Source organism: Strigops habroptila, chromosome 1, assembly GCF_004027225.2.
Source record: "Strigops habroptila isolate Jane chromosome 1, bStrHab1.2.pri, whole genome shotgun sequence".
Taxonomy (NCBI): domain Eukaryota; kingdom Metazoa; phylum Chordata; class Aves; order Psittaciformes; family Psittacidae; genus Strigops; species Strigops habroptila.
In genome coordinates this window covers 121,545,103-121,557,157 of record NC_044277.2, presented here as the reverse complement: position 1 = coordinate 121,557,157, position 12,055 = coordinate 121,545,103, and the positions used below count along the sequence as shown (strand labels likewise).

Below are 12,055 nucleotides of genomic sequence, written 5' to 3'. Positions count from 1 at the left end.
TTATTTCAACATTTCTAATATTCCAAATCTTTCGACGATACTTATGAAAAATTATCACAGAAACAATCCTAGTATTTTAACACTCTCTTGCTGAATCTTGTGAAGAGAAAATAAATGAACAGCAAATTTTCCAATTTTTACTGCTCGATTATATATTAAATCCAGTTCCTGGGCTCTAAATACTGGATGAAAGGTGCAGCAGACAGATAACTCAACACCTGCAGTGTTCAACTGTGCAGTTCAAAATCGTTGAGAAAGTTCTGTTGGCTTAAGTTTCTGCCAGTAGACTTCGTGCTGGATGACACAGAGTTTGTCCAGGTGAGGAGTTTTGCTTCATGACACTTTCACCTATTCTCCAGTTTCCTGTTTCTTCACTTCTGAAACTGCTACACCAGGATGTCCCCAACTCTCTTTCATTGCAAACTTGGTGCCTGTGCTTTCACCCTGTTTTTGGACAGTCACCACCAGCCATCTGTCTGTTATGTTCCTTTGCCTCAGTATTTGGTAACTGCATTGCCAGATAGGTTATTTCTAAACATCCCAGGATATCTCTCTCAATGTATTCTGTCATGCAAAAGGTGTGCTCACAACTGCATTGTGCTACTCTATTTTGAGAAAACTTCACACAGTGAATCGCAAAACATGTCAATTCATATTCACCTACAATAACACAAGTATCGGCCCATAAAGAGAAGTTGAATGATACAGCATACATGTACGTAACATCTAGACTTTGAACTACAAATTAGTGTAGCTACAGATTCCCAGATATTTAAAATGTTTAATGAAGTGATACATATAAAATATGATAGCATTATGGACATCTCATAATTTTAAATCTCTCTCAAAAGAAAAACAGACTAAAATTAATTTATTTTTAGCTACTGTACTTCACCAGTAAATCAAAGCATTAACTTTAATATTCAATTTATTTAATCTCTGCCATATCGAGGACTTTCTGTATCAAAAGGAAGAGGCTTAACTGGAAATCACCTGTGCCCTTTGTACTATCAACTTTGCCAACAGGCATACTGCAAGTCTGATATTTATTCACTGTTACTACCTTGTTTAGACAAAAAGGCTACATTTTCCTGCAGCATGTCTTAGACAAGAGTTCTGAAAAAAAGCCCTTGGAAAGACAGCAGAAAAGTAAATAGTAAAAAAAACCTCAGAAAATTACTCCTAGCAACAGTGACAACAGTCCAGGTTTTCAGAAGCAGACTCTAGCAGATAACAGCACCTTCACTATGTTTACTGGCAAAAAATGTATTGCAAACCTTGGACTCGAACTAGAAAAAACGAATTACTCCTTTGATCATTTGTTTGCCATGTATGCAAAATAACACTGAGTTGTCCTGTGAGATTTAGATGCTAAAGGTCTCACGCAGTAGTAAAATGTCATTTCTAAATTGCCTTTTTTTTTTTCTTAACACAAAGCAATTATTTGAGATCTCATAATAACAGTGCAATACGATTTAACTAATGGACTGCTCAGAGTCTATAATTATGACTCAATTTCTTTGCATATGTGCAAACAATTTCATGTGTCCTTCTTGTTGCAGTGAGGCTGTATTTTCTTAAGAAGTATTTTCTTGAGAGAAATAACCTGAAAATCTCAGAGAAAAAAAAACCAAAACAAAAAAAAACCCACAAAAACCCACACAGAAAATGTAAATTAAAAACTGGATGCTATTTAAAATTAAGTGTAGTTAAAATTTTTTCCTCTAATTCAACAACCAGGAATGGGGGAAAGTTTGGGGATGTTAAGAAACAAACAGATTCAGCAACGAAGTAAAAAAATCAATTAAAAATAGAAATATAGTATACATGGGGGCAGATAGAAAAATATTTAGCAAAAATCATGATATATGAGAGGTTATAAAGTATACAAAACTGTTAGATTAATCTAAAATACTGAGGAAAAATTTATGGTGGGAGGCCAGACAGCTAGTGAAGTTACATCATATGGGACAAAATAAACCTTATGAATACCACAGGTCCATCAGCAGACATAAACATAGAGATGAAAAGAATATTAACAATATAGTTCAGTATATGTTTCTGTTCTGTTTCCAAACATACGGAAGAGGATATTTATGAAATTCTCTCTAACTCGCTACCTACTGAAGAAGAGGTTTAGCAATGTCTACGCAGCACTAGCTTGATGAAATACTAGACCAGAACAGCTTGTACCTGCAATGTCCAGACATGGATAAGATGTTAATCTTTAATTGATCTTAGAGCACAGACAAAAGTACAGAAGAATGGAAGTAGCTAACATTAGGGATTGCTGTGCATGTTGACAGTGACAATAATAAACTTACTCATTATCAAGATATTAACGTTCACTGTTATTATCCAAAATAATAAATAAAAGCTGCCTGAATAACACAAGAACTGGAAATATATATTGTGCCATCTGGAATTAGATACAATCAGTACGGTACCCATTAGATATGGCTTTACAAATAGCTTATTTTAAGACAGGAAAGCACATCGAAAACAGCGGAACAGGCACTATTTGCAAAGAACCGTGGTATAGAAGTCTTCAGGAAGCCAGCTAAAACCGTCCAAAACTAATGTTATAAGGAAGGAACAAAGATACTAAAAATCAAATTAGAAACTGTTATACCAATCTGTGATTATAGACTAATTTGCATGATTTTTATTACTACTTGAACATGTTATAAATACTGTGTCTGCAACACACATACATATGCACACATATGTACACACACATAAGGTATTTATAACCTAGCTGAGACTCCTGCATTTCTGAGGTCAGTTATTCCCATCCAAGCAAAACTTCAGATGATACTTACCCAAGAATACGGTTCATTCCATGTCTAGCAGCATAATGAAGTGGAGTATTGTGCTGGTACGTTTCTCCATAAGAAGTATTTGGGTCAAGAGTTTCTTTTAGCTGAGGGTTGCTCTCATAGATTTGGCAGGCCAAGTTTTCATCTCCATTTATAAGAGCTTTGCGGAATTTGGTGGTTGTATTTCCCATGTTGCTATCCTACTATCGATGGCACTTTTTCCTTTCCCCTTCATCCACTTGTACAGTTCTGTAACATGCTTCACAGCCTAAAAAGACAAACAATATTTCAGTTACTCTGTAAAACACTCTTCCGTAGATTAACTCACCCAGAGCTACAGCACTGAAAACAGGCATACGAAGAAGTACACAGGGCCTGTAATCTCTACTCATGAATTGCTGAAGTCCTTCTCAGTAAACACACACAAATTCCCAATTCTTCACAGATTATTTCCCTGATAAATTGCTCCACCTCCCTGTGCAAATATCATCACTACCTATACTCTTAGAACACACAGAAAAAAATGGCCATTATCCACCTGTATTAGAAGACAGGGATGAACACTGATTGTACATGAATTAGTAGTGAATTAGAAGCGATTTCAAAACACAGTAGAACCAAAGCAAAATTATTAAACAAGGAGGTAAAATTCTTCAAAAGCATGCAAGAAAGCAGACATCAGTTTAAATTTTACTTAAAGAAGATCATGTAAAAATGTGCTTGAAGCACCTGTGCCCGTGTGGGTGGGTGAAACCAGCACCCTTCTGTGCCAGCAAGATGAATGCGCATGAACACAGGAATTACCATGGCCCCATCTTAACAGTTCTGCTAAGCAGACTCTTTTAAACACCTAAAATTACGCTTGGAGATCAACAGTGAATGGGTCCATACAATTCCAGGCATTATACTGACACAAACCAATTGCACCTTACAAGTATTTCAAAGTACTTCCCAGCTGCTACACTCCCCAGTCTCTCACCTGTACCCGATGGAAGGGACCAGCAGATAGAGTTGCATTAAGACAAGGCAGAGATAGCATCTCCGCTCATGAGATGAGATGACAGAGGCTTATCAGGTTGTGCAGTCAGGAAGAGCACACGCTGCTTTATGTCAGAGGAACAGACAGGGGACTCGGCACCAGTCTGCAGCTGGCAGCATACTGAACCTTCTAGGAGGTCTCTTTTGTGCATGAGTCACCCCACCCAGACTGCTCCATTCCAGACCTTTCGTCCCACAAAGCACACTCTGGGATCCAAATACACCAGGCACAGCAGATTAGGAAATCGAGATTTATTATGTTGGGCACATATAATGAGGCAGGGCAGGAGCTGCTTCATACCTAGTGCCTTATATTCAACTTGTTGGAACTATCTCAAAAGTTCTATTTCTACTTTGGCTTTCCAGCACAGTCACTGGTGCCCAGACAACCTTATACACAGAAGAAATAGAGGAATCCAAGGGGTCTAAAGCTGCAGAAAATCCAAGGGAATCAGGATGTAGATGCAATTCACATGAAAAGGATTTGGGGAAACCTGGGAAAGAACTGCAATGAGATATTTTTGTTTCCCAGAGTAGTCCTCATACAAGCTGCTTTTAGCTATTGCCGTGAACTTATATAAAGTGTTGCATCCCAGTCTTACAGTAGCTTTGCCCATTCTGCACAAGATCCTACCAGCAGAAGTCTTGCACTGTCTCCTCTCTTGAATTCCTCTGAGAGGTCATTTTGGGAAGGGGAGAGAAAAGACCACTTTCATCTTAACCTCACCAGTGCCGTCAGGGCCATCTGAAAAGGAGAGCAGGGGCCTTGATGGGCTCCATTTTCGTCCATTTTCCTACAAAACCTTGGTAAGACAACTCTTATTCTGGACTTACTGTGTCCTACCTTTTGATGTCATTGTGTAAGATTAACAATGACACTGCTGAATCAACTGACTGAACATGCTAAACATGTTGCCCACGTTCTCCTGTGACCAGTTACCGAATAAGCAACTGCATTAAGCTGCCAAAGTTTCTCACAGTAATAATAAAGTAGGCATTCATCTAAAAGCAAATGCACACCCTTCACACGTTTAGTTATATACACAAGCCAAAGCTCAGATTCTTAAATCACAGTAAGGATTCTGCAGCATTTTATATCTCTCTGTCATCTCTATATTTTAAATACAAACATGCAGATATAATATTTCTCAAGAAATCCACTGCATGTTCACATTACCTGTCACAGCTCTCAGTGCTGTGGCTTTATGTGTTTTCAGATGCAGACACAGCTGCATTACTCTAAATATTGGATAGTTCCAAGCTTTAATGAAAGACTGCACAAACCCAAGAAAAACTCTACACTCTTTTCAATCAACCAGCAGTTCACATTACCTTCAGCAGCCAGGATCTCAAAACTAACTTGAAAGAATGATTTTCAGTAAAGTTTGTTAATGAGAATAGTTTATGGTATATTATCTGTCAAAACTTATTGACCCCCAATAGTTCTTGAGATTATAAACTAAATTAGGCAAGAACAAAGGCCTGAAAAACATCATGTTCCTAAAATCTTCATGAAAATCAATAATGAAGATCCCACTAGTGCCCATAGCAAGAAAAAAAGCCCAACTTTTTTCCGTCATTTGAAATTAGAAGGTAACAGCACCAATTACCATGCACTTAATTCTGGAGTCCATGGATAGCTTGCGTCAGCTGCAGAACATGCTGCCTCTTGCCCAAAATGGAAATACCAAACATGAGGGAGGGTGTAGAGAGTATAAGGAGATACGATGGTGCCCCCAGGCAGTCTGAGAGGAAGCTGGGGCAGGGTGGTACTGTTGAGATGTTGCAGATGAGATACAAATGGATTTAGGCAGGGGGCTGGCAAGGCATAGGAGAACTGAGGGTCTGTGTAGGGTGGCTCTACAGAACTAAAAACCTCCAGTTACTTCAGTGCAGGAAAGGCAAAAATTGTAAATGTCACTAATTCTTTTAGACACTGAACAAACTTCAGTTATTTTTGATGAAATATGGATATATCAGATGGTAGCACAGTCTTCAACAACTAATAATATAAAAGATGTAGGCACATTGCTTGAACCATTACACACATTATCATAACATCTGGGAACTGCAGAAATATGCATCATGTACCCTGTAAGTCACTGAACAAAACAGTGACATCTGCTTCCATTAAAAAAGATTACAACCTATGTGCACAATAAAGGGTTATATATTATACAGACATGATATAGAAACATGAATAAAATACAAAGAGTAAGATAGTTGTCTGCATAACAGGACACTCTCCAAATGAAAAGATTCTCAGTCAAAGGAAAGGATAAATTTGAAGAAAGATTATGAAACCGAGCAATGATGTGTCTTTGAACAGACACAAGAGAAACTCCCCAAAAAACCAAGAATCAGCATAGAGATACTGAAAATTTATCAAATAGCTAATGTAACTATAATCATCACATTATCAAAATAAAATGAAAGATGATAGAATGGGGGTAGTCCATGGAAGCCCTCGGTTGAAGGCAAACAGCTTCTATTTGATGTGATAGCAAGAAACCAACCTCCAGAAGAATGCAAGGGGAGAAGCAACAGAGTCAAAACTAACCCAGAAAGCAATTCCCTACTTAAGATACGTAATACAACAAACTGTACTAATGCCTTTCACTTTCATATAGTATCCACAAGGTTTTTCACCTTTAACACTACAACAGGCATCAGTCTTTTATGCCTTGGAAAGTTGGTGGGCCACGCTCTAGTTTTCTTTTCCGAATTAGCCATTAAACATGCCAGCAGAAATATAGAAAGACGGGAGAAACTGCTTCTGTACTCTGGCTGTGACAGTTGGCTCCCAGCCTGTTTGGAAGCCCAGAAGAAACCAAGATGTGAAAGCTGCTGCCTCTCTCAAGCTGCCATGGCTCATGAGTGCCCTGCTGTAAAATATTCAAGATCTGCCCATTTGCAGTCTTCAGTTCTCTTCAGCTAAAAGACCAACTACATCCGCCACCAAAGCTTCTACTTCAATTGAAGGAGAAAAAGGACAAAATATGAGCTAATGCAACAAACTTCTGGATCTCAAAATGGCTGAAAGAGACCCAGTCTGCCTTCTTTTTGTGTTAGTTTTTTTTTCTCTTTTCCATTAAGAGCTTCCAACCCATTACGTGTTCTCTGAGGACAGGAAACTAACAACGCCAATGCTGGAACCAGGCAGTGATTCAGAGAAAAGAAACTTGGTTTGCTCTTTCAACCTCTTGTTTTTGAAGGTGAAGAGCATGTAATACATGTATTTCTTCCTAAAAGAGAGGAAATGGGTGGCAGGGAAGCGGCCTGGAAGGCCCAGCCAGTCCGCAACTTCAGGGACCTGGAAAGCTCCTGAGGGTTGCTTTAGCAACACGGGTTGCTAAAGCAGTTTCACCAGCTCCCAGGCTCATACGGGTAGTGTGCAGTGTCAATGTCACTGGTCTTGCTGTGCTGTTTGTATAAACCTAGCACTTAAAATCCTTAGGCTACTTTTTTAATGTGCTGTATTATAAAAACATCATAGTGGAACAAAAATGACAATATGAAAATGACAATTTTCAAGTGTTTTATCTCAATAAAATAAGACTTGAATAGAATTTTATGGGACAAAGACATTTGTTTGGCAGGCAGACCTATTCACTAAATTTTCAAGTTCTGTGATAACAGAAGGGCTATGTCATAACCTTTATCACAACCTCATAACATCTATAACAACCACAAATATAATCTTTTACACCAAACAATACAGCAAAAACTAAATGCAATGTTTGCTAATTATATCCCGTATTATTTCAGAATTCCAAACATTAACTCATTCAAAATTAGAAACTGTATTTCTACTATTGTAAATCTACTATTGCCAGCTTAAACAAAAATACAGAATACTGGTTACACAACCTACCTTTTAAAGTCTAAGGAAAGATTCTCATAAAATCAGTTAGGGACATCACACTTTCTGCTTTGGCAATGAACAGTAAATCTTCTGTGAGCTTATTAGCAACACTGCTAAAACCAACACTTTGATATCATAGCTTTATAAATATTTAACAAAGAGACAACTACTCTCATAGGAGCTTGAAGACTGAGTACAAGATGAAAAAAGGTTGGGTACAGAAAGACATGGGTAGAGCAAGGTAACAATGAGATTTTGAGAGCAGTTGCACCAGCTGTCCAATTACTATTTTTTCCCTGGGCACCATCATAAAAGTGAGTTAGAAGAAGGACAATTGTAGTGTTAACAGAATTTTAGAAGGAGTTCCTCCTTTGAAATACTGCCACAGTGCTTCCTAGAAATTTATAATGAATGATAAAATATTGTACGAGTGGGATCAGGTAAGTATTTTTAAAACATCCTGCTCCTAACGCTCATTTAGGAAGCACATATTGAACACACAAGTCTTTCATGAGATGACGTACCTCTCAATTTACATTTGAAATGCTTTAATACTAAAGCAGAATTTCTCACTGAATATAGCACTAGCACGTGATCATACAGCAGCTGTTCTATATCTTGGGAGGATGAAGAAAAGGAAGGGAGACATACTGTACTACACTGTACTGCTTAGGAAAGCTATAAAAATCAGTAAAAAAATACTCAGGTTTAACGATGAGAAGAAAATACTATATATTTCCTGCACCAAAAAATCTATTGTCCATATAATCAGCAAAGATCAGCAATGGATCTAATCATCATCTGCAACCATTATTTTACAATATAACACTGTGTGTATATCCACAATTTAACCTTAGAAGGTTTAAATACATTTTGCAGCTTAAAAGAAAGTGTACTCCTTATTTAAGAAAAGCAGTTTTTCATGTAAACATTATTGTGGAATAGCTAAGTGAGCCAAGCTCAAAGAAATAAGACTTTGCATAGTCTCTCACAATTAAAAATATTATTAAAATAAAATGGAATACATTATTGACTAAAATTAGTGTACATTGCATGGTGTCTACATCCTTGGAAAGACAAGTGATAATGAATTGCTTTCACTGAAAGAATAAAGAAAAAAGATATCAAAACTACTTGTTTTTCAAAAGTACCTGGCTTTTGCTAAAAACATCTTCTGTTTCAAGCAGTTAGGTCTAAAGGGAACTATTTTATTTGCTTTGGATACTGCAATTGAACAGCTAATTTTTAAAAGCTGAGTTTCTAAAATATCTACTACAGAGTCTGTCCTACATTATAAATCATAATTTACTGCAGAAGAGAATCATGAACAGCTTTGTGGTTTAGGAGAATGCCTAGTAACCTGGTATACTGAGGAGGAGAGTCACATCATGATGTTGGGAATTTTAATCCTCACTACCAGGATGGACTAACACAAATGAAGCAAGTCAAAAGTTATGTTGAAGAACTCTCAGGATATCAAGCCCTCTCCCAAACGCAGCTGAAAAAAGCCCTGGTTAGTGCTCTTCTTCTGCCCTTGCCTGCTCCCCTCTCTGCAAAGTAAAGAGCACCTCAGTGCCAAAAATTGCTCACTTTACCAAGAAAATAAAATTAAAAAAGAAACATTCAAATGTGCATACCCACTTTATGTACAGCTGGCAGAGATGGCTAGAATTATGATGTACCAGAAAAAGTTAGGCTAAAGTTAATTTTACATGTTTACAGTAAAGATTTAAGATTTGCCAAATTTTAATTAATGGGCTCTTGCTGGATACCTGCATCTGGAGGAAGATGTCTTTAAAGTTTTAAGCAACAAATGCACTAGCAAAGCTTGAGAATCAAGTTATGGAGAAGTGGTTGTGGAGGGGCTTGCTTTGCTTTGCTTTGTTTGGTTTCGGTGTTTGTTTTGTTTATTTTAAAAACCAGTAATATTCTAAAGTTTGTGCCAAAACTTCGGAAGTCAGCAACAGGAAATGATGAAAGCATTTCTGCCACTTTAAACCTCTGTGAGTGGAACTTGACATTATCAAATTCAGTGTTACATTTTACACATCAAAGTACAGCCGAAAAAAACAACTGATATGCCAACATCTCACCCTTTGTAGAATGATCACTAATGTAATGTTGTTTTAAATACCAAGGTTGAAAAGTAGCAATACTGTTGAGAGTTGATTTGAATAAAACATAGTGTAGGGTAATGAGAGAATTAATTATTTCCTCATTTATATGTTTATGTGATAGAGAGTCTAGCAACTTATATTACAATCTTTTTATGCTGGCATATGTACCCGACAAGTAGGAGGCTTAAAGTTACTGCTCAACTCAGTAATTTGAGACTTTGGCTTACTGACTCAGGCACAAAGACTTTCATCCAGGTGGAATATTTTCTTTCAGACATACTTCTTTCATAACTCCAGTTTGTGGAGTTCTCTTCAGCTAAAAGGATTTTAAGTATGGCTTTGGTCTTCTTTGCATTGATACACTTACAGGGATTCAACAGCGGCAGCTGCAGCATAGACTAGAAGCAGTTATCACTGCAAGGAAAAAATTCTGCATAGATGTAGTTAAAGTAATTGCTACATTAATTTTAATGGTGTTGTTTACAGTACTTGCATTCATCATCCAAATGAAAGTGGTAAATCTACTGTGGGGTAGGTACATACACAGATGGCAGGAGAGACAAGATATTGTGCAGCCAAATCAAAGGTATACTGTGATAGACAAAGACAACATCCCTGCAGATAGTCGGGGGGGGGGAAAACCCCAAATAGTAGCACAAGTTAAAAGGAGCATCTGTTTGGGTGCATTTTATTTTTTTTTTAATCGTTAGGGAGCAGCAATTCAGTAAGATAGAACAAAAGAAGTATCATTCTATAATCATGCACTGGAATATTCAGCAGTCTTACCTGTACTTGCAGATCGTTCTGTATTCATTCCAGGGCACCATGTTTTTAGGAAATGATTTAAAAAATAACAACAAACCCCTCAAAGTTCTCTAAAGTCCAGATAAAACTTTGGAGTTGTTCCCAATGCAACTGTCTGTCAAGGCCTTAGTAATCTGATTTAATTTGCTGTAGCTTAGTTACTGATACGAGAGAGATTCTTCTTAATAATCTTTTTAGGCTCCAGTCATAAAATACAGCAGAACTCTTTCAGGGTTAGCTCTTCACTCTTCAGGTTAAGCAGACTAACCAAATGTAAAATAATCTGTATCTACTGTAATACTGACAATACCACCCTAAGACCTTCTCTATCTAGATCAGAAGGCAAAGAGGCATGAGAAGAAATGTTTGACGTTTTATTAGATTAAGTCAAGCTAATGACAGATATACTGATAGTTCTGGCATTTTAATCTTGATCACATTGTTTGTTGTACTGAAAAAGCTCACTATAGTCTGCTTCACTGACTAAAGAAACAATGAACTTTTGATACAGTGCATAAACCACTGCTAGTTCAATAAACATCTACAAAAGTGACTTCTCTGCCACAGGTCAATGCTGACACCACCACTGTTTCACCAAGCAAAAGTGAACAAATATCACCCAGTCCCTATATAAAGAAGTACCAGCAGCTGATGACTCACAGGAGAGATAGCAACAGTGATAAGCTACAGAACATGAACCACAGGCTGGAAATGCTCTTAACCAGTGCAATGTCTCTCACATTGGCAGCATGAGAACCCCTGTTCAGGTAGTGCAATGCTTCTCTGGTTTCTCCTTACCCTTACACACACACTGTGACCAGTGTGTCCACAGGGATGGGAGCCTCTTTGCAAAAAAGATTCAAACACACTTTGTTTAAGTGTAAGACAAGCAACAACCCAGCTCAGTTCAGTTAAAGACAAATGTGAGTCCCCTCCAAAATCAGTTTCAACAGAGAAAAAGAACACAGTGAAAGCACCACCAAGAGTTACAAGGCAATGGTTTACAGATAATGGGCAGATGAGATAAACAGACTGACACTGTATATGGAGCAAAAAGTCTGGAGAAGTTTGTGCATTTCTATCAGATTGATCTGCTTAGAAAAACTGAGGGTAAAGCAACCAGTATTGGAGAGCACTGCTAGAATGCGAAGCAGGAATGAATACAGCAATGCAAACAGCTACAGGAAACCCTACGGGGAGTATGACTGACAAATCTAAATAGGGCACAATGCGCCCTGACCCTGGCCTTGACTGAGTCCAGGATGTATTTTTCAAGTATGTTTGCTCAGCTTAACACAGTTTAAAAGCCATGTTAAGATTTAGGTAAACAAGTTTGAAACTGCACTGCAGCCTAAAGCCAACCCGCTGGAGAGCCTCTGAGTAGAATCTGACCAGCCAGAAACTTTAATGTT

At 37.7% G+C, this 12,055-nt stretch overlaps 1 protein-coding gene across 8 annotated transcripts in view; it reads right to left on the bottom strand.

Moving 5' to 3' along the window:
* ANKIB1 (ankyrin repeat and IBR domain containing 1) overlaps positions 1-12,055 on the bottom strand; it is a 93,915-nt gene that overhangs the window by 54,371 nt on the left and 27,489 nt on the right. For 7 of the 8 annotated variants that reach the window (XM_030498085.2, XM_030498578.1, XM_030498404.1 and 4 more), the window contains exon 2: positions 2,823-3,087. In XM_030498085.2, the coding sequence (XP_030353945.1) occupies positions 2,823-3,010 (188 nt within the window). In that variant the 5' untranslated portion in view covers positions 3,011-3,087. Of the gene's footprint in view, positions 1-2,822; positions 3,088-3,798; positions 4,098-12,055 lie in introns of those variants that run through there. The other variant, XM_030498164.1, reaches the window with a different exon arrangement.